The 22148-nt window shown below is 45.4% G+C and overlaps 1 protein-coding gene across 5 annotated transcripts in view; it reads left to right on the top strand.

Annotated features, from left to right (window-relative positions):
• Nucleotides 1-17975: 17975 nt before the first annotated feature.
• Nucleotides 17976-22148, top strand: part of NRG1 (neuregulin 1) — a 532697-nt gene continuing 528524 nt past the window's right edge. For 3 of the 5 annotated variants that reach the window (XM_075931339.2, XM_075931337.2, XM_075931338.2), the window contains exon 1: nucleotides 17977-18724. In XM_075931339.2, coding sequence (XP_075787454.2) covers nucleotides 18280-18724 — 445 coding nt within the window. In that variant the 5' untranslated portion in view covers nucleotides 17977-18279. Of the gene's footprint in view, nucleotides 18725-22148 lie in introns of all 5 variants that reach the window. The other 2 variants (XM_075931340.2, XM_075931336.2) reach the window with 2 other exon arrangements.

Below are 22148 nucleotides of genomic sequence, written 5' to 3'. Positions count from 1 at the left end.
GTTGGCCCAAACAACTTGAGTTAGTTTTATACCTGATACTGTTTTACTATGATCTAAAATGAGGTCTACAGAAGCAAAGAGGCAGTGCAAACATTGTGGTGACATGAAGCCTTTTCAAAGTTATAACTTAACTCAAATTGTTGGTTATTTAACCTGGGAAATGCCCTGGAAAATTTAAGTACCTCAAGAACTACATTAAGCCTTTCAAATTCATCCCCAACTCCACATACACTTTGGGAGCTTTATTGCCCTCTGTAATTAAATGAATATCCTGGCATAAGTTTAGGTTGTCCCTGCTTAGTGCAGTTTACAATCTTTTTGCTTGGATCAATGACTGGGGGCCTATGGGTGCTACTGCAATATAAACAAATTCAAACTGATTGGAAGATGAAATTTCTCTCTAGGGAGAAGTTCCTATATTTTGATATTTGTTTTCAACCCAAATCAGGATGAAATGTCAAATATCAGGACTTTTTGTGGGACAGATAGTTCCAAAAATGGATTCAGAAATGTTGAAATATTTTATTTTGACATTTCACATGAAAATGAAACATTCTGACATTCCCAGAACAAACTGTTTCTTCTCAGGTCAGGTCAACGTTCATCTCTGCATTTGTCTGAGCCACTGAGGTGCCCTGTCAGAGTTTTCGTTCCAGGTCCTTACACACCCTATTCTCCTCTGTGAGCTTGGCTTCCCAATTGGCCTACTTCTCCCATGATGCACTACAATCTCTGTCTGTGGCGGAACTGCTGCAGGGCCTCCTGGAAATCCCATTGGAGAAGAAAAGGCATATGAAACCTGGAATTAGAATTCTGGGAGGCATCATAGCAACTCACATGGACAGTTTCATGTAGCCTAAAATGCAATATTGGCTTTAATTGACCTGATGGAAAATTGAGCCAAAAATCTCTCTTTTTTTTTAAAGCAGAAAATATTGTTTTGAAAAATATATAAATCCTTTTCCCGTATTATGTTCAAAAGTTTTCAATCATCACTAAACAACCATCACCTTTGCTAAGATGGCGTTAGGCCAGAGGCAGACTTTGTGATCATCACATGTTCCACAGAAGTTTTATCTGACCAATGCACTCAAAGGCACCTGGAATTGCACTGTAACAATGCAAGCATTTGCCAACTAAGGAAAGTTTAGCCACAAAGGGTGCGTCTGCATAGCAGGGCTTAACTGGAAACAAGCTATGCAAATTGAACTACGTCAATTGCGTAGCTTATTTCGAAATACGGAGCGTCTACACAGCACTTATTTCGAAATAGAGCACTTTTGCCCCGATTTCCCTTACAATGAGGGTTACAAGAGTCAGAGTAACAAGTCCTCCAGCTTGACAGTATTTCAACATTATTTCAAAATAACTGCCTGCTGTGTAGCTGCAGACTAAGTTATTTTGAAATAGCGTTGCAGTGTAGATGTACCCTATATAGAGTAAGCAGCAATGGGGCAAAATTCTAACTCCTGTTTCCCTGAGCTCTGCATGCTTAAACATTGTTAGGAGAGACCATCACACAGCTCATACGTATCAGAGGGATAGCAGTGCTAGTCTGGATCCACAAAAACAATAATGAGTTCTATGGCACCTGTGGAAATTATACTATTAATCTGGGTTTCAATAGGGATTAGAAATGGCTGGCTCACCACAAAAGCAATTTTCTCTCTTGGTATTCACTCATTAAACTCTTAGAATTGGGCCACATCCACCCTGACTGAATTGGCATTATTAGCAGTACTTCTCCACTTTCTAAGGGGACTCCTTTTTTTCCATGTGTTAGTATATTTAGGCCTGCCTCTGTCATTTCTACTCCATGCATCTGATTAAATGGGTTTTTGCCCAGGAAAACTCATGCCCAAATATAGCTTTTAGTTTTTAAGGTGCCACAGAACTCCTCATTATCAAAAAGATGACCCCTCTTCTGCCTTCACCCTGTAAATATTGCCCAGACTCCCACGGTCGTGCCATCACCAGGTCTTTTTATTTCATTTTCCTGACACCAATCTCAGAACAGCATCTACGCAACAGCCACACAGCCTATTTACAATAGTCAGCTGGCTGTGGGCCTTCTCACCAGGGCCTGAGGGTAACAGAGGCCTCCCTGTGCTGAGTCGACTCAACTAGCCGCTTTTGCCTTCTCTCCTACTAGCCACCCCATTTCCTTCCTGTGCCATGCTTGTCAGCCCAAGGCTGATTGGGTGATAATCTGGGAGAGCCAAGCTGAGTACTTACTCTCCCAACCAATTAGCTTCCTACTGGGGAACTAACTAATATTAGAATGTTCAGAGTGCTAGGTTCATCTGCTTGCACTCTGTCATAGGGACTCAAATTGCTTTCTTAGGGCAACATGGCCCTTTACTTCTTTATTCACCTGATAAAGTGGGTTTTACCCCAAAAGCTCATGATTCTATATATTTTTGTTAGTCGGTAAGGGCATGTCTACACTATAGGGTTATTTCGAAATATCTCCCATTATTTCAAAATAAGATGAGCGTCCACACAGCAAGTCCATTATTTAGAAATTATTTTGAAATAACAACCCCTCGTTCTACAAGGAATAGCACCTATTTCAAAACTGCTATTTTGAAATAGGATTAGTGTGGATGCTTAGCTGCTGCTATTTTGAAATAACTGCTCCCCAGAATAATCCAAAGGAATTATTCCCCAGTGCTTCCCGGGGTTCTAAGTCGAGATAGCATGTCCACATTAAGGGAGCCTACCTCGGACTAATTTTGAGGCTTCCCTGTAGTGTGGGATGCACTATTTCAAAATAATAACTCTCAAAAAAATATTTTAAAATAAGCTGATAGTGTAGACATAAGCTAAGGTACCACAGGACTAACCATTTTTTTCAGTCACTTTTCAAATTTCCCAAGTGATGATATGCCATTTGATCTCCTTTCATTGCATAGTTATGGTGGGACACAGGCATTTAAAGGGTGACAATGTTGCTCCCCTTCCTTTTTTTGTTCCAGAGAGAATCTACCAGTTTGTGTGCCACTTTTTCTCAATGGTAACTGAAGCCATCAGTTTATTGTTATTTCAGGGCACTGCCAGTTTTTGAGCCAGAGACTAACTCCCTGCATTGCTTGCCATCAACCATACAAAGCTGAAACTAGGTCTCTGCCATGTTCTGCAGTGGAGAATTCCTGCTTATAAATGTTATCAAATTAATATGTATGCAGTGTAATTCAAACCATGTCATTTTCAGAATATTAAGAGACAAGGTGGCAGATGAGGTAATACCTTGTCCAATAAAAGATATTACCTCACTCACCTCGTCTATTAAGTCAATGTGTCACAGCGATCCAAATGAGCAGATGAAGATGACTCTGAACACAATCTACGCACTAGATTTTGTCCTATGGCTCCGGAGAGGAGCAGCACAGAAGACACAATGGCACAATGGGGGAAGGAGGGAGAGTTCTGACAGCCTCAGAGACAGCTTTTATTTATAGCAGCCTCTCCTGGGCTGCCTATCGACTGGTCAAGAGCTCAGAATCATTATAGCGCTCAACAATATAAACATCCCCTGCTGGCAGCAGGCCTGCCCCAAAATACCCCCTCTCCACCAGAGTTCGCAGAAGGAAAGGGCATGTACCACAGGGCTTCTTAAAATGACAGTGCTGCTACTGCATTAGTGGAGCTCTTCTCTGGCTCTTTGTGGATCCTGTATGGTCCCTATCCAGCTTGTGAGCAGCACATAGGGAACAGCATTGGACCTACAATCTGGAGATTTTGTCATATAACTTGAGGTGATGAGCAAGCAGAGTGCAGCCAAAACACTGAGCATCCTTTAATGACAGCTTACATTCGATTAGGGGAGACAGTCAAAGAAGGCATTGCTCCATATTTCTGCAACAATCATGGCATTCACAAACATAAGGAAACATGAGGAAGATCCGGTACATAAGATGGTTTGAGACTGTCTGCTTTGCGTGCCCCGGTCAGACAGACAATGTGAGTGTTAAAGCTAGTCTAGGGATGTAAAATCCCATTTAATTGGTTAACCAGCTAAATGTGATGTTTAATCAGTTAACCAATTAAAGAGGGGACAGGTGGGGGGCAGCAGCCCCTGCTTGCAATGTGCCCAGGCTCGGCTTGGACAGGCATAGAGCTGCTTCAGCCTCCACCAGTTAACCAGAATGGGTAAGCATCGCCTATTAAGGTACATTTTTCAGATGCTTACTGGTTAACCAGTTAATCTTTCACATCCCTAAAAGCTACTGGCTAGCCATCTTCAAGAACAACACTGAGCACACTATAGAGATAATTCATGCTCTAGACAGCTTGGTAACAATTTATGTAGTCTTGGAGATACAAGAGGACTCTGTCAGTAGCTGTTTGTTTCTTTATGCTTGCTGATTAAGCAAATGGCCTGCTAAGATGTACCATCATAGTCAACATGGATTCTTGAAAACAAACTGCCAACCAGGCACACGATGGGTCTATTTGCTAAAAATCTTGAAAGCATGTTATTTGAAGCTCTTTGAGAATTTAATAAAAGCCAAACCTGAAATCAAAGGTTTCCCATAACATGATCCAGGTCACTTAGTACATGGACATTTACATTCACAGTGCAAATGTGAGTGTTCCTATCTTCCCTCCCAGGGCATTTTTTTAACTTTACTAAGGGTACATCTACACTACATGGCTATTTTGGGATACTGGTGGTATCCCGAAATAGCTATCCCACGTCTAACACAAGTTGCTCATTATTTCAAAGTATTTTTCGAAATAATGAGCGTGCTATTTTGCCATCCTCGTACACCTTGTTGCATGAGGGATAAGGGATGGCTCAAAATAGCGCATTATTTTGAAATTTGGCGCTGTGCAGATGTGCCAAATTTCACATTAGCTTGGAAATAAGACACACAATTTGCATAGCACAAATTGCATATCTTATTTCGACTGAAGGGTGCTGTGTAGATGACGCACCCTAAGGTGAAATGCAACTAGTTTGCTTTTTGCTTCCAACTAAAGCCCTTATGCACAAAAGCACTTTAAGCAAACACTTAGGACGTAAGTCTCATCTTAAGTGCTTTTGCTGAATAAGCCTGGATTTAATCACAGACTTAAAATTAAGCACATTCTTAAGTGCTTTTGCTAAACTGGGCCTGAAAATATAAGGAAATACTAACTGCAATAGGAGGTTGGTGGTACTCATTATGGAATTAGTGAACAGATGCTGGCAATAGGGAGCCAATTAACATACATTTTTAATGCAGATGAGACTGGGAAACCTAGGAGCACATACTTCTGTCAAAACTTCATGCATTGCATCTTGACATCCTGAAGCAGGAAGAAGAGGGAGGTCATTAAAATAAAATAAAAGGCTCTTAGAAATGGAAGACACAGGAATCTGAGGTGTACAACATTTTTGGTATAAAAGCCAGATTGCTGCACAAATGTAAGATTGGGGATGATCTCAGGGAATTTAGATCAGTGCCACAAACTGCCAGGTCAGTATGACTGCCTCATTGAAGACAGTGTTGCATAAAGGGAAGTTTTAGAACTTTACTGTCTACACAGCAGAAAACAGGCAAGCTGTGATGGCCAGAAACATGCCATTACCAATCACAGATTTCAGAGTCAGACCTCGCTGTGCCACACAAATCATGGAGTCATGTAGGGAACTGAAAATCTCAGCGGAGTTCAAAGATTATTTTTTTCTTCTTAATTGCTAAGGGCTCAGATGAGGTCATTCAATTAGGGCAAATTTCAAAGAATGGAACAATGAATCCCCCCAAGCTAGTGGTTATTCCAATATTTAGATTTACCAAGCCAGCATAAAACAGCCTCTGTAATACCTTACTAGTTACACAGCCCCCTGAAAGCAATCCAGTCTTAGACTTCTATCTGGACACCCAAGTCAAAGTTTGACCAACCTCAAAGGTATGGCACATTACTTCCTAGGTCATTGAATATTCTATTTCTTACCTCATATACATGCTTATACCCAATTCTTATTAATGCAACTAAAATTTAGTAAAAATAAGAGAGTTAAAAGATCAATATACATACAGACCTGAGTACAGTTCTAACATCACATTCACGACAGAGATGGTGAACTTTGTAGTTGCAAAAAGTTTTTTAATTTAGTCTATAGGTTTTAATTCAATGTTCAAAATCATAATCAGCGTGTACCAATTTAGGACTGGGATCTCAATCCTTATGGCTTAGGCTTCCCCTGCATGAAACCTTACACAGATCTGAGATAAAAAGAATTAGAACTCAGGGTGATTTTATATAGATTTCAAGCATCCTCTTGACCATTCAGTCCTGGTTTAACTATATGCCTTGATGTAAACTTCTGATCTCGGCTTGGCAAAGCCCTGGCTGCATTGATTTAGTTGGGATTGGTCCTGCCTTGGGTAGGGGGCTGGACTTGATGACCCCGAGATCTCTTCCAGATCTATGATTTTATGATACTAAACTTCTGTTTTCCAAACATAATGGTAATAAGCATAAGGTAATTTATCCATTAAACAGTTACCACAAACTGTAAAGAGACATGTAGACAGTGAAATAGTTTCACATAAGAGTCATTTAAATGTTAATATTTCCTTTGATTTCTTAATCAACAGCTATAGTCATATACAGGAATTGTCTGTTTACATAGCTAACATCTAACAAGATGCTTCAGGGGGTAGCCAAGTTAGTCTGAACAGGATAAACTTTAAAAAACAACAAATGGTCTGGTAGCACTTTATAGACTAACAAAACATGTAGATGGTATCATGAGCTTTCATGGGCACAGCCCACTTCTTCAGATAACCAGAGTAAAATTACAGGTTTGCATTTCAAAGTTCTAGCCTAACTAGCATTGAATGGCCTTAATTACCATTTACATATTTTTCCAACATGCTTCTGCAAGCTGACTCTGGGTCAGCTAACCTCATAGACTTTAAGGTCAGAAGGGACCATTATGATAATCTAGTCTGACCCCCTGCACAATGCAGGCCACAGAATCTCACCCACCCCCTCCTGTAATAATCCTCTCACCTATATCTCAGATATTGAAGTCCTCAAATGATGGTTTAAAGACCCCAAGATGCAGAGAATCCTCCAGCAAGTGATCCGTGTCCCATGCTACAGAGGAAGCTGTAGGATGCTTAACTCTTTCTGGCCATGTATCATAGGTGGCATAAGATTTGTTGCAACTACATAACACTGGTATCAACAATGTTTTTTAGGGTCAGATAATAATTAGATAACATCACAGTGATCCACATCTCCAGAGCCTGCACAGGAACTACATTAGCCACTGCCAGTCTACTACTTTGCATATGTCAAGAGAGGGCAGGGAGTCATTGGGCAGCAGGGAGAAAAATGGGTGGAGCCATAACTTGGCCATCAAAGCAGAAGGAAAATGGCCACTTCAATATATTTCCCTGTTGGAATTCAAATTTGTTTTGGTTTGGTATTTTAAATAAAGATTCCTAGTCTGCATGGTTGTGAAGACAACCTTCTGAATATGAACAAAGAGTAAACAAAGCAGCTCTTTCTTGTACGTCTGTAGGCAGTTAGTAGCAGTGCCTCTGTTGCTGCTTACAGTTTTTCTATTTTGGAGCAGAATGAAAAAAAAAATCAGTTAAAATCTCATCGGTTTGCTCAACTGCTATTAAAAATTCTGTTGGCAGCTAAGAGGCATATTCTACAGTCTGCTGGCTATAGGGTACATTGCACAAGCCCCATTTAACATTGATGAATTTCAGCGTTATCAGTTTTGGAAAGAGATGAGAGTGTCAAAAGTCACCCATGTATTTTTATATATTAGTTTTACTTGTAAAAAGCATAAACAATCAAAAGATGACACAGATGTGAGAGCATTTTGGAGGAGGAGATGTAATCTAAGGGGTGATGCATTAACGTAGAAATCAGGAGACTTCTTGTCTTCCCAATTCTGCCACAGGCTTGCCTGTATGACTATGGGCAATTTGTTTCACCTCTCTGGGATTCTGTTATCCTTTGGTGCCTGCTTAACTGTTACCTCACAATGAGTTTTCAATGTGTCTTAGGGTGCATCTACACTGCGCCCGTAGGTTGAAACAAGATACACAATTTGAGCTACACAAACAGGGTAGCTTGTTTTGATCTAATTTCGAAGTAGATTATTTTGAAATTTGGCACTGTCTAAACAGAGCCAAATTTCGAAATAAAACACTATTCTGAAATGTGGAATGAGGGTTACAGGGACATCGGAATAGTGAGCCCATTATTTCAAAATCTATTTAGAAATAACTGGCTGGTTCAAAAGACATGGAATAGCTATTTCAGGATACCAGAGAAATAGCACCGCAATCTAGACATACCCATACTGTTTGTGTACAGATCATCTCTAAGGCTGACTATACCAACAGGAAACAAAAATAAGTGCCTCTGAATTTTTAAAGGGCGAGGGAGCAAGAGCCTTACCCCAGAATACTTTGGTTGTTAGGACACTCACCTGGGATATGGGAGTTAAAAGTACAAGTCCCTGTTTTGAACCAGGCAGAGCACTTAAACCTAGGACTTAAACCTACTCTGGGGAGTCACTCTCCTGCTGAACTGGTGAAACCATCAACAAGAATTTTAACTGAAATGAACACATTTCCATGAAAAATTCTGATTTTGACCAAAAGGTGTTTTTTTATCCTCCAGAGGAAAAAGGTATAGATGAAAAATATGACCATTTCTTTGTTTATTGTAACAGGATCTTGTGGTTGGGATCTCTAGTTAAAAGTAAAGTAAATAAGGAAGTGTACTTTACTTGCTCCCGTAACACAAGAACTAGGAGTCACCAAATGAAATTAATAGGTAGCAGGTTTAAAAGAAACAAAGGGAAGTATTTATTCACACATAGCACAGTCAACCTGTAAAACTCCTTGCCAGAAGATGTTGTGAAGGCTAATACTATAACAGAGTTTAAAAACAGAACTAGATATATTCATGGAGGATAGGTCCATCAATAGTTATTAGTCAAGATGGGCAGGGATGGTGTCCCCCCTTCTGTTGTCAGAAACTGGGAGTGGGTGATGGGGGTGGTGGTGGATCGTATGATGATTACCTGTTCTGTACATTTCTTCTGGGGCACCTGGCATTAGCCACTGTCAGAAGACAAGATATTGGCCTAGATGGACCTTCCGACCCAGTATGGTCGTTCTTATGTTCTTTTGTTAGTTGATACTGAAATATAAAAGATGTCATACACGCACAGCATTTGAGGCCAGAAGAAACTGCACCTAGTCTGACCTACCACACAACACTAGCTCAGAGATTTCAACCACTGTTTCAGGCAAAGCTACTATTTAGTGAAACTTTTACCATGCATTTAAAGATCCACTTCAACTAAAAGATTTGTTCTATGAACCATGTCTAATTCAATTTATTTTAATCGCAATCAACCTATGTGAAACTAAATAAGGCCAAGTCTATACTCACAGGAAATATCAAATAAAGATATGCAACTCCAGGTATGTTAATTACATACCTGAAGTTGATGTACCTTGTTTTGCATATCCTTGCTGTCTCCACAGTGGGAGGCGGATGGGAGCAAGCACTCCCCTCAGCTTTCCTTACTCCTCACACAAGCAAGAGTACCGGCAGCCAGTGGGGGCGCCATCTGAGTTTGTTTTAGTGAGTCTTAACTAGATTTGCTAAATCAAACCCCAGAAGATCGATTGTGGTAGTGTTGATCTTCCGTCTAGTGAAGACATAGCCTAACATGTTTACATTGAGTAAATATTACTTCAAGTGTGCACTGCCTGAACTACATTTTTTTGCATCAGGGGACTGAAGTCAAACAATGTCTAATGTACTTGCACTTTAGACTGCCCAGGATATTTTGATTTCTCTCTGCATGTGTCATTTATAGACAGTTTTACTTCTGTTGCACTAAATAATCAAGTTGTCTTGCTTCTAGAAATTACAGTGTTAAATGCAAACCGTTACTTTGAACACCATAAGAATGCACGTAACAAATCATGAAATGGAAAGGTTTTTTTTTTCTTCCAGGATGGCTCTGAGCCACATTACTTGTGTGTGCTATTTTTTATTCCTGATATTACAGGTCATTTAACTGGCTGAGCAGAGCAAGGATTTCTAATCAGCTTGATTGCATTCCTGCTTTTCTGTCTAAAGCACTACTGTTGACAAGGAGCTACATTCACAGACAACGTTTTCCTCCTCCTAAAAATGCCCCTTGCCTCTCCTTAACACTGTGTTTTGCACTTATACCATAAAAAGTGTGTGTGTGTAAAGGCATTTCAGGGTACATCTATACAGCAATCACAGGGTGTGATTGGAGGGAGCTTGTGTAGATTTACCCACACTACCTTTAACAAAAGTAGCTCAAGTACTTGAGCAATGATTTTGTGACAGCAATAAGCTTCAATACAGGCTAGCTACCTGAGATTACTCAGTGTACTTGTCTGATGTCACTCCTGTAGCCAAGCTCAACAGATTAAAACTAGCTCACATACGTCTACACAAGCAGCAATCAAAGCGCACAACTATAGTACAGACATACCCTACGTGTACATATGTGACCATGTCAGTCTGTGTGTTTGTCTATAGCCCTCTATGGCCCCTTATGATGTCTATGGCCCCTTACACATCAAGCACCCTCACCACCTCCATGCCTATTCAACATAATATACACACAGCATCCACACTGTCATCCTCCCTCACCCAGCCCTCTGCTGCAAACAGCTGCCAAGTTTTGTGCAGCTCCAGGTGCGGCATCCCTGGAGCGCCTCAAAGGCGCAAAGGCAATGGCTGCACATAGGGAAGCAAGAGAGAGCAAAGCCAATGAAGGAGTCTTGAGGGAGACAGGAGGGCAATATAGCAACCCTAAAAGAATGAGATGGGCTATTGAGGGCTGCAGTAAAATTTGCATATTACTAAGTTCCACCCATACTAATGACATTCATTTCACGCTGAAGTTCTTTAAAGGGAAGAGAACCAAATCAATGGCAGCTCCCCTACTTGGAGCAGTAGTTGCCATGAGTTCTTTGTAGATTATTATCAATGGAGATTGTATCCCCTATACACAGGGCTGGCCTTACCATGTGGCAAACTGAGGCAGCCACCTCAGGTGCCAGACTGTGTGTGTGTGGCGGGGAGAGGGAGGAACGCCACTAGGGTGTAGAAAATTGTGTCTGCTGCTGGTGCAGCGAGGGAGCATGGGGAGGGGTCATTTGAGCTCCCCACCTTAGATGCCAAAATATTGTGGGACAGCCCTGCCTATACAGGCATCTCTATGCATACTATGAGGCTTAGTTCCTGTTTGTGCAGCTACCCAGAGGGTAGGCCTTCAGTATTATTAACAAGTATTAAGGATTTCCACCTTTTCAAACACAGACCTCTGGACTCTGCCTCTGCAGACCTAAATTATTTTTTTATTATTGCTCCTGCTCTGCAAAAGTGGAGACTAGAGGGAAGGAGTGACAAAGAGGAGACACCTGCCCCACCCCCACACAAAAGTGACATGTGCATTTCTTTAAAAAACAAATCCCACAGTAATGAATTAACCATATCACCCCTGTGAGGTGTGGTAGCATTATTCCTATCCTTGTTTTATATATGAGAATCTACAGAAATCAAAACCAAGAATGTCTATGTAAAGTGTAGTATGGGCCCTCTGTCGTTCAGCACCCCCTTGCGGCAAGATGGGATGCTGTACCTGGCTCCATCTCTTTTGTGTTACCACACCCAATTCTGCATTTGCAAGTCCTTCTCATGACCTGCACTCTCCTGGCTGGGTCCTCCATAATCTCTGTTCTCTTCAGGATGGTGGGGACTCAGAAGTGCGGTAGCTCTAGCAGCCTTAAGTCTCCGGTGTTTAGGAGCTTCTCCTCCAAAAGCTCTGGCTGGAGTAAGTAGAGGAACCAGGCCCTTCATCCACTGAGTTCTAACTCAGGGCCCTTGCTTGGAGCAGCCACAATCAAGCCCCTCATGCCCTTGCTGCTCCATGAATTACCTCCGACTTCTCCTCCTGTGTAAGCTTCCCACTCTTCAGGGTGTTGGCTTTTTAGTAAACTTCTTTCCAGTCTACTGGACAGATTCTCTCACTGAAACTTCTATGTCAGCTGCCTTCCCCCTCAGGAATTTCTCTCTTTGAGGTTCATAGCCTTTTGTTATGTCTAAGTGTTTCACTGCCTCCTTGACTGCTTCCCAATTACTCAGTGAGTTAATTACTCCCAAGATGAACCTGAACTGCTTCAAGCCCCTTTGTGGAGCCTGTGAGAAGAAGCTGATACCTCTCCCCTTCAAAAAAAGAGGCACATTGGTGGTGTAGTGGTTAGTAGCACTGTCTTCTAAGCAGTGGGTCTGGGTTCAATTCCTAGCCAACACAGAGGATGGCTCAGCTCTTCTCTTCAGACAACCAACTGCAGGCCTAAATTAGTTCTTTCTCCCAGGGTAGATCTGACTCTCCAAGTCTCTCATTTATAAGGAAGGGGAAAGAATAGAAAATGGCATTGGATGGGTTTATTTTTGGCAGAGATTTTTTAAGAGGATTTGGAGGGCTCCTGCTTCTAGGAGCTGAGGGAAAGTAGTGGATGTACATTATTTTTAGAGGAGAAAGGGAGTGTAGACATAATAACCTGTACATAAAGGTGTGAACTCTGTAAGGCTTAGAACAATTGCACTGCAAATTTCAGCTCATTTATTCGTGCAGGTCATGCTGCATTTGGATACAGCCATTTGGTTTGGGCAGAGAATTTTGGAAGTTGAATGCCAGGCTCGAGTAGGGGAAGAGGACTAAGATTTCCACTTCCATGTTCAGTTAAAGGAATCTGAGACAGTAACCGGGGTGTATCCCCTTTTTGTGAGTTAGTGGTTAATTGGAAGGAGGAAATGAAATGGTTCTCATGAGTCTTGCCAAGAGCAGCTAGATTCAGAAAATGGAGAGACACTGGCTGTGCAGGGAGAAGGTGAACTGTTCAGTGCAGCAGAGGCAGGAAGTTCAGGGGAATAAGTAGAGAAGGGAATGGTAGAGTTAAAAGAAGTGTTGCATTTGTATCATCAAGAGAGACTGCAGATTCTCAAGCAGTCATGCCTCATGAGAAGGTTCCCCTCACAGCCCTAGCCTTGACCACACTCTCTTCCCAGTCAAGAACGCAAGAAGTGTTGGGAAAGTCAGGGGTAAGAGTGACAATCCAGGATGGGGAGTTGAATATCAGCAGCCTTCCTGTCAGGGTTAAGAATAAAAGTAAAGGGAAAGTAGCTATGGTAGAGGAAGAACAAGCACCCAATGGCACCAGATTTTTCACCTGTAAGGAGAGGAAGCTGACTAAGGACGTGTAGGGGATGAGAAATGCAGAAAGGAGCTATACTGGTGACCCTGAAGAAATACTGGATGCGATCGAGGTATATCATGTCAATTATTTGATGCAGAAGAGCAACACCAGCAGACATTAGTACAAGTGAATGGGAAAGCATGGGTGGCATTCCTGGATTCTCATATTAGTCCCCAAAGTTACAGTAGAACTGTAAGAAAATTTGTGCATTGGGCCCCTATTGAGTGTTAGAAAGTTTTAGAAACAAATCAAGATTTAAAGAAAGGGGCATCCCCAGGTAGAGATGAGCTGACAAGTGAATTGCATTAGACTTTCCCCAGAGATTTTTGCTCAGATGTTGGCAGAGGTCTTTAAGCAGGCATAGGTAGGAAGGAGTTGGAATGATCATTTTAATGAGGGCGTATTGATCCAACTGAGTAAAGTGGGGGGCCCAATGCGGTTAAAAAACTGGATCTCTCTCGTCTTCTTGAATACAGATTTTAAGAATTTAGCAAAAGTGCTCTTGAAGCAGCTTGACAAAGTGGCTCCAATGTTGATCCATCTGGCCCAGACTAGTGTAGGAAAGGGGAAGGTGGCTAGCAGATTCACTGTGTGAACTTTGGGAGGTGTTTGAGGCAGGGGCAGACGGTGCCTGGTGAAGGTACACGTATTCCCTGGATCATGTTGCTTGAGGTATTCCCTCCTCAGGGTCTTCAGTTTCCCCAAGACTTACCAAGTTCGGAGGGGACGGGGAGGGATGATGGTTGTAATGATTAGTGCAGATCCTCACTTGCTACCCAGGTTCACGTGTAAATGATTTGCCAGAAAAAGGGCCAGGTGCAGCCTTAGGACCACATAACAGTCTTGCCTCTCACCCTCATTTGTAAATGCTGTCTGGGGTAGCTTTTGACATTGATTGTATTCAGAGGAGTGGCGTAATCTTCCATCAGAGGCCTGAAACACCATATATCTGCAGACAGTCCAAGAATCTTCCAAGTTTTGTCTCTTGGTACTATCAACTTAAAATGCCCAGGTTTCTGCTGTCTAGTCCTGGACGTATTTGCATTCCATAAAAGGATGCTCCCCCTTTGTGTCCTGTCTGTTCATAGAACTGGGAGATATTAATGGATTAGTGTCACTGGCACCTTTCCGAGATGAGGGTGAACCTGGTTGTGGGGTAATGGCAAGACCCTGATTTGTGAGTCCTGCTTCAGTTGTTTGAAGTATCTGGCACTGATAGTACTATATCTGCATCTATCCCCCTTACATCTTGTACTATCCTAAGGGGTGATCCGATCGTCTGAGACAGTGACTTCTTTGGGCTCAGGCCCCCCAGAGAGTGTGTTACTGATTCTGGCTCAGCCTTCAGATCCCTCACTGTTTTATTCCCAGCTCTGTCAATGCCTCAGGGTCATCATCCAGCCCCATCTTGGTTAGCTTCACAGGGAAACCCCCTCAGCAAAAGCATGACCCAGTAGGACTCCTGGGGGGAGTAGGGCTGTCACTATCTGCTCTATTATTTATTTTTCAAACTCTTGATGCTGGGCCAACAGTTCCCACAACAGCTGTTACTGTTGAGTATCCTGAACTTGCTGGTGGGTGGTCCACTGTTGCAGTAATTCATGTTGAAACTGCTGTTGCTGAGCAGCTAGCTGCTGCGTCTCTGCTACCCACTTATACCACCAATCTGGTTCCATCTTGCATGGAGCAGCAGAGATCTATCCCCTCTAAGCCTTTTATTTTTAAATCCCTTTTGCCAGGCATTATGCCCGTATTCATTAGAATTTGTGGGGCATAGGGGTTTTCCCAAGTCCTCTCCAGACACACTACAAGTATGCTTCCCCCCCAATTTGTAGCATCAGAGGGGTTCCTCTAAGTAAAATAGACAAAAAAGGTCCTTTCCTCTCTTCTTCCCTTGTGACAGACAAGACTTCAAGTGAAAAGCAAAGGACAAAGCTGACCTGGCCCTTTCTGGATTCAGCTGTTTGGGCATAAACTATCAGTAGGTCTATTCTCTTAGTAGGGTCTACCACCAGCCCCCTCTTTTTGTACTGTCCTGCTGTGCAGCTGCGTCTGTGCTGCTTTGGGAGCAGTTGAGCCTGGAACTGATTTCTTTCTGTAGTCAGCAGACTCTGAGATGGAGCAGCACTCCATTCACTGCCCTTTCCTATGGCAAATGCTACCTTTGTAAGCTCCCCCACTACCCAAAAGTAGAAGTCTTACAGATACACCTGGTTAGCTCTCAATAGACCCAGAACTGCTTGGTTGTTTCCACACTTGCAGAGAGAAGGTATACCCCCTCATAACCTTCCCTGCCACACACAGTAAGAAGTGATGGGGCTGGCTGGGTTACAAGAAGGGGATACTTCTGTGTGATGGCGTACACTCACCTCTCGTGAGCATCTCCTGTCAGTTGGATGTGAACCTGCACACTGTTTCTCTGCTCCTGGTGTCTCTGTCAGCTGTTAACCTCATCAGGTGAATCTTCAGTGGTCCATCCCTCCAGCCGGGTCTTACAGTCAGTTTGTGAACATATAAACCCTTTGTAAGGTAACAAACATCCAACAGGGCCTATCACTACGCTTTGGTTGATATCACAGCCCTGTCTTTGGGATCTGTCCTCAGCCCTTTCTGGGCTAGCATTGCCTGTTTTTATCCTGGAGCAGTGCCCCCTGGCTTCCTCCCTAGACACTTTGCCTTATCAGTTCTTCTTACCCCAGCTTTCCAGACTGGGTGCTCTTTCATGTTTTGTCCCCTTCCTGAGGTAACAAAGTTAATCAAATGGCAGGCCCCCTGCAGGGTCTTCAGCCCCATCCAAAAACCCTTAAAGTTCCAACCTTGGGTTGGGTTTTTACACAAAATGTGTCCCTCTTCTCAGGGCTTTGGTCACTTTTCCAGCAACACTGCTGAGGCTCCTTTTTCCCAGGGCCACTTCCCATGGAGCTCCTTCCTCTTCACTCTTAGCTCAGATTTCTCTGGCTCTTCACCAGTGGAATTTTGAAGCCTTCTAGTCTTTCATCCTTCTTCTGGGCTCAGTTAGCAACTGACACTGAGCCTGCTTCACTCTGATTTGCCTTTTCCTTTTAGCCTTGCTAGTCAGGCCTAGAAGACACACCTTCATTACGCCTTTTCTTGAGGAAGGATGTGGTAGGACTTCAAGTCCTTCAGGGGCCTGAAAGGGTGTGGAACACCCCATCAAACAGCCCCAGAATGTGCATGCTCAGTCAGAAAGAAGGGCATGGGTGACAGGAGGAGGAGATCTCTCGTCATACACACACACGGAGAAGGGAGAAGCCAGGTGACAGGAGGAGGAACCCCGCTCACCGCAAATATGCTGAGGGAAACGGCCAGATGACAGGGTAGCCCCCACACAAGCAGAGAGGGAGGGGGCTGGGTGACAGGAGGAGGAGGCACCCCCCCTACACACACACTGAGGGTAAGGGGCCAAATGACAGGCGAAGGGGACACATTCACACAAACACACTGAGGGTAAGGGCCTGGGTAACAGGTGAAGGGGACAAACACCCACACACACACACACGCCCTGAGGAGAAGGGGCAGAAGGGAGGAGGGGGGACACACACACACACAGGCAGTGAGGGGAAGGGAAGAGGTGACAGGAGGGGACACACACACACACACACACACACAGGTAGTGAGGGGAAGGGAAGAGGTGAGAGGAGGGGGACACACACACACAGGCAGTGAGGGGAAGGGAAGGGGTGAGAGGAGGGGACACACACACACACAGGCAGTGAGGGGAAGGGAAGCGGTGAGAGGAGGGGACACACACACACACACACACACACAGAGGCAGTGAGGGGAAGGGAAGCGGTGAGAGGAGGGGGACACACACACAGGCAGTGAGGGGAAGGGAAGCGGTGAGAGGAGGGGACACACACACACACACAGGCAGTGAGGGGAAGGGAAGAGGTGACAGAAGGGGACACACACACACACACACACACACAGGCAGTGAGGGGAAGGGAAGAGGTGAGAGGACGGGGACGGGGACACACACACACACAGGCAGTGAGGGGAAGGGAAGAGGTGACAGGAGGAGACACACACACACACAGGCAGTGAGGGGAAGGGAAGAGGTGACAGAAGGGGACACACACACACACACACACACACAGGCAGTGAGGGGAAGGGAAGAGGTGAGAGGACGGGGACGGGGACACACACACAGGCTCTGAGGGGAAGGGAAGAGGTGACAGGAGGGGACACACACACACACACACACACACAGGCAGTGAGGGGAAGGGAAGAGGTGACAGGAGGAGACACACACACACACACAGGCTCTGAGGGGAAGGGAAGAGGTGACAGGAGGGGACACACACACACACACAGGCAGTGAGGGGAAGGGAAGAGGTGACAGGAGGAGACACACACACACACACAGGCAGTGAGGGGAAGGGAAGCGGTGAGAGGAGGGGACACACACACACACACACACAGGCAGTGAGGGGAAGGGAAGCGGTGAGAGGAGGGGACACACACACACACACACACACACACACACAGGCAGTGAGGGGAAGGGAAGCGGTGAGAGGAGGGGACACACACACACACACACACACACACAGGCAGTGAGGGGAAGGGAAGCGGTGAGAGGAGGGGACACACACACACACACACACACACACAGGCTCTGAGGGGAAGGGACACACACACACACACACGCGCGCGCCCTGCGGGGAAGGGGCGGGCCGGGGGACGCGCGCGGGCGGCCGCGCGAGCGGCGGGAGCACATGGCGGCGGCTGCCGGCGGCTGGGGCCACGCCGAGCCCGCCAACTCCGCCTCCCGGCCCCCCTCAGCCCGCGGCGCCGCAGCCTGGCTGGCAGAGCGGCTGGCGGAGCCCTGAGCGCCGGCGGTCCCCCACCTCCGCCGCCTCCCCAGCTCCATGCGGCGGCGGCGGCGGCAGGCGCGGGCAGCGGCAGCAGCAGCTCAGCCGGGCGGCAGCTCCCCGCCGCCCCTTCCCCGCCGCCCCAGCCCGGGCCGGGCACCATGCGCCCGCCGCCGCCGCCGCTGCTGCTGCTGCTGCTGGGCACCTCGGCCCTGGCGGCGGCCCCGCCGTGCTCCCCCGCGGGCTCGCTGCAGGAGCTGGCCGGGCGCGCCGCGGTGGTGATCGAGGGCAGGGTGCTGGCGGGGGGGGAGGCGGCGGGGCAGCCCCCCGCGCCCGCCCCCTCCGCGCCGCCGCCCGCCTGGCTGGCGCGGGTGCGGGTGCACCAGGTGTGGGCGGCGAAGGGCGGCGGGCTGCGCAAGGACGCGCTGCTCTGGCTGCGGGGCGAGCCCGGCGCCCACTGCGGCCGGCCGGCGGCGGGCAGCCGCTACATCTTCTTCATGGAGCCGCTGGACGCCGGCGCCGCGCTCTTCCGCGCCGCCTCCCCGCCCCTGGAGAGCGGCCGCAGCGCGAAGCGGGAGCTCGGCCGGGCGCTGTGCCGGGGGTGTGGTAAGTGCGCCGGGCTGGGGCGGGGAGCGGGGGCCGCACGCCCGGCAGCGGGGGGCCACGGGGCGCCTGTGCCTTGCCTCGGCAAAGCCAGGGCGGTGAGGAGAGGCTGGTCGGGCTCCCCTCCAGCGACACCGGGCTGCTGGTCAATGCTCCCGCTACGCTGTTCCCAGCCATGTGCGGAATAAACGTTGCCCGGTGCACCTAGGCACGGGCGGATGTGCACCAGCAGGGGCAGGGCGGGCGCATTCTAATCAGCTGGGCGGCCTTTGAGTCGCTCCCGGGCGCCCGCCCGAGCGCTCAGCTTACAGGGAACAGCGGAGCTGCTGGGGCTGTCGATTTCACCCAACACGGGCGTTGGATGCTCCCCCTGCCTCCCGAGGAGGAGGATATTTTTTTTGGGGGGGGAGGGAGGAGTCACAGCGTGGGGGCGTCGCTTTGCTGTGTCTGTTGCGAGTTGGGCTCATCAGAGGCGATGACGGAGCTTTACCCCGAGGGCCATGGAGAAGAAGGAAAGAGCAGCCCAGGTACCAATCAAGGGGTTTTGCAAGGTCGGCCCCGCGGCTCGGGCAGCGCTTTGCTTTGCTTTGCTTCGCGCCGGTTTGGTCGCTCAGATAAACGGGCTTGGCCACTACATTGTGTGGACAGCAGCGTGGCTATTCCGCTCGACTCAGATGGCGCTCGTCCCTGCAATCTGTTGATTTACTTTATCCCAGAAAGGAGGGGAGATTTCTCCCCAGCCCCCGTATTGCCATGGCTGCTCATGACAACACTCTCCCGAGCCAAATAAGCTCGCCGGGAGCCTTTAGCATTCAGCCGCCCCATGTGAATCGTTTGGGTTAACTGGGTTGTTTTCGACTCTCCACCTTGTCCTGTTTCATAACACCTGTAATTTACAGCCTGTCACTCCTCTTTAATTTGACTGTTTCAAGGTGATTCTGTTGTGTGGCTGGGGCAGGAACGGTTGCTAGAGCCCCAGCTGCTAGAATGAGGCACTTTTCAGCTTACCGCCTGTATTTTTCAACTTTTTCTTTTTTACAGTCCAACTTGGGAGTTTTTTCTCCTTCTCCCTCCCTTTCAGCAGAGTAATGTAAAGCTGCCCCAGTGTGCAGAGGGGAGCTGTTCACACGCAGTGGTGCTGAGCACAAGTGAGTGAAGTTGGGATTCCCCCACTCTGGCTGATAGATGTCACTGTAAAACAAGGGAAACACTCTTCAGGGACCTGTCTTATTAGCTAACATAAAAGCGGAATAATGCTACACAGCAGCTTGTGTTCTCCTGTTGTTGAGTTTGAAGGCATGCCTGTTTAATCCTCTGTAATAACAACTCTGATATGATTAAATACATACAGAAAGGATTTTGTTTTAGTCACAGACTAGGCCCAGCTGAGAACTGCATGTAGAAAGTCCATATTGATATGAAACGTGTGTGGTAAGAAACACTGTGTAAATATTTGCCCACAGAATCATTTTGATTCTGAACATTATAACAGTGTCAATGTCTAAAGAGTTTCAAATTTGCATGTCAATTTCCTGCAAGCCTTTAATGGCTACTTGAAACATAGAAACATCTCTTCAAGCATTATTGTGCTCAGAAGGGAATATATTTAGTTGAGCGCTGTTCTGTGCTTATGTTTTCTAATCATAGCAATTCTTAGTTGCAGAATACTGTAAGCAGCTCAAACTATGAGCAGCCAGTACAAAAAATAAGGTGATACAAATAACATAGTAGTTCAAAACAGCCATGGATCTTGTTGCTTCTGATCTGTTTCCATGAAATGCGCATGTATATTTACAATATTTGTTTGCAGGCTGCAATTTGGCAAATGCAAAGTAAATTATAGGTTTCCTTCTTTTGTTGCATTTGAACTTAATAAAATGTCTTGTGATGTCTGCTAAAGTGTACATATATTATTTTACATTTACTTAAGACCTAAATTGTGGAATGAATAAAGCTGCTACTTTGGAATCAAATGCTGCTTTGATTACTCATGTGAGTAACCTCATTGACTTCAGTGGGATTACTCCCAAGAGTAAAAATATAGGGTTGTTCTCTTATTTATGAAACCTTTCTCTTTCTCATATTTGGTGCTGTTTCCTACAGTATTTAGGCACTGAAATACAGAAGAGAAAGGGGCATAGTATTCCATGTAGAAGTGAGCTCAGATCATGCCTTCTGTGGTTTTAGTACTTACCTTTGATTCTTAAAAAAATCTATTTTCTCTGTGGTGATGCATACAATGTGTAGAAGACATAGTCAGGCACAGGTCTTTACACCTGGCATTACCTTTCTTTAAGCTGGGGTAAATTGTTGAAACAAATGGGGTAAATAGTTGAAACACAAGACAGAACTATGTAGCACTTTAAAGACTAACAAGATGGTTTATTAGGTGATGAGCTTTCGTGGGCCAGACCTGCTTCCTCAGATCAATATGTGGAAGAAAATTGGCACAACCATATATACCAAAGTGATACAATAGTGATACTGTATGAGTGTGTTTACGCAGCAGAGCAAATGTTGAAGCTATGCAACTTGAGCTACGTCAATTGCATAGCTGAAGTCCAAATAGCTTAATTGGGCTTTTGGCGCTGTCTCCACAGCAGGAAGTGAAAGGAAGAACGCTCTTCCTTTGATTTCTCTTACTCCTCGTGAAATGAAGGTTACAGGAGTCGGAGTAAGATGTTCCCCAGCTTGCCATTATTTCGAAATAATAGCCTGCCGTGTAGATGGTCTCTTTGTTATTACAGAATAATGTTAGTTATTCCAAAATAACGCTGCCGTGTAGACGTATTGTTAGTGTAATAAATAACAGTACATAGCCCAGAAATGTTATGAACTACAGGAGGTAGGACTAAATTGCCTGGCTAAGAAGCTACTCAGTGATCAGCAAGATTAACAGGGAATGGAAGGGGCATTCCAGGTTTTAGTATGTATACAAATAAACCACAAGAAGTAATATACTATAGCAATTATATGGAAATAAAGATGATCTGTACTGGTTTAAAGATGGGAGACTAATTTAACATTATTATTTAAAGATAATTATAGTTGGGATTATGCTGTCCATTTATTATAAGGTTACTGTCTCACCTTTTGGAAGCAACGGAGGGAAAAATCTGGCCCTACTGAACTCAGTGGCAAAGCCCCTGTCAAGTTCAGTGGCGCCAGGATTTTAATTTAGTGTTTTTCAGTTTCTGGGTCAGATTCTTAGTTGATGTAAATTGATACAGTTCCATTTACTTTAATAGTGATATACTGTTTTACACCAACTGATGTAACTGGTCCTCTGGTTAGTTGATACTAAACTGCTCAAGATAATTAAGACCACAGCAGACTGCAAAGAGCTTTGAAAGGATCTCACAAAACTAGGTGACTGGCAACAAAATGGCAAATGAATTTTAATGTTGATAAATGCAAAGTAATGCAT

The sequence above is a fragment of the Pelodiscus sinensis genome, chromosome 6 (genome assembly GCF_052426305.1).
Source record: "Pelodiscus sinensis isolate ZL-2025 chromosome 6, ASM5242630v1, whole genome shotgun sequence".
Lineage (NCBI taxonomy): Eukaryota > Metazoa > Chordata > Testudines > Trionychidae > Pelodiscus > Pelodiscus sinensis.
This window is presented reverse-complemented; position numbering and strand designations above follow the sequence as displayed.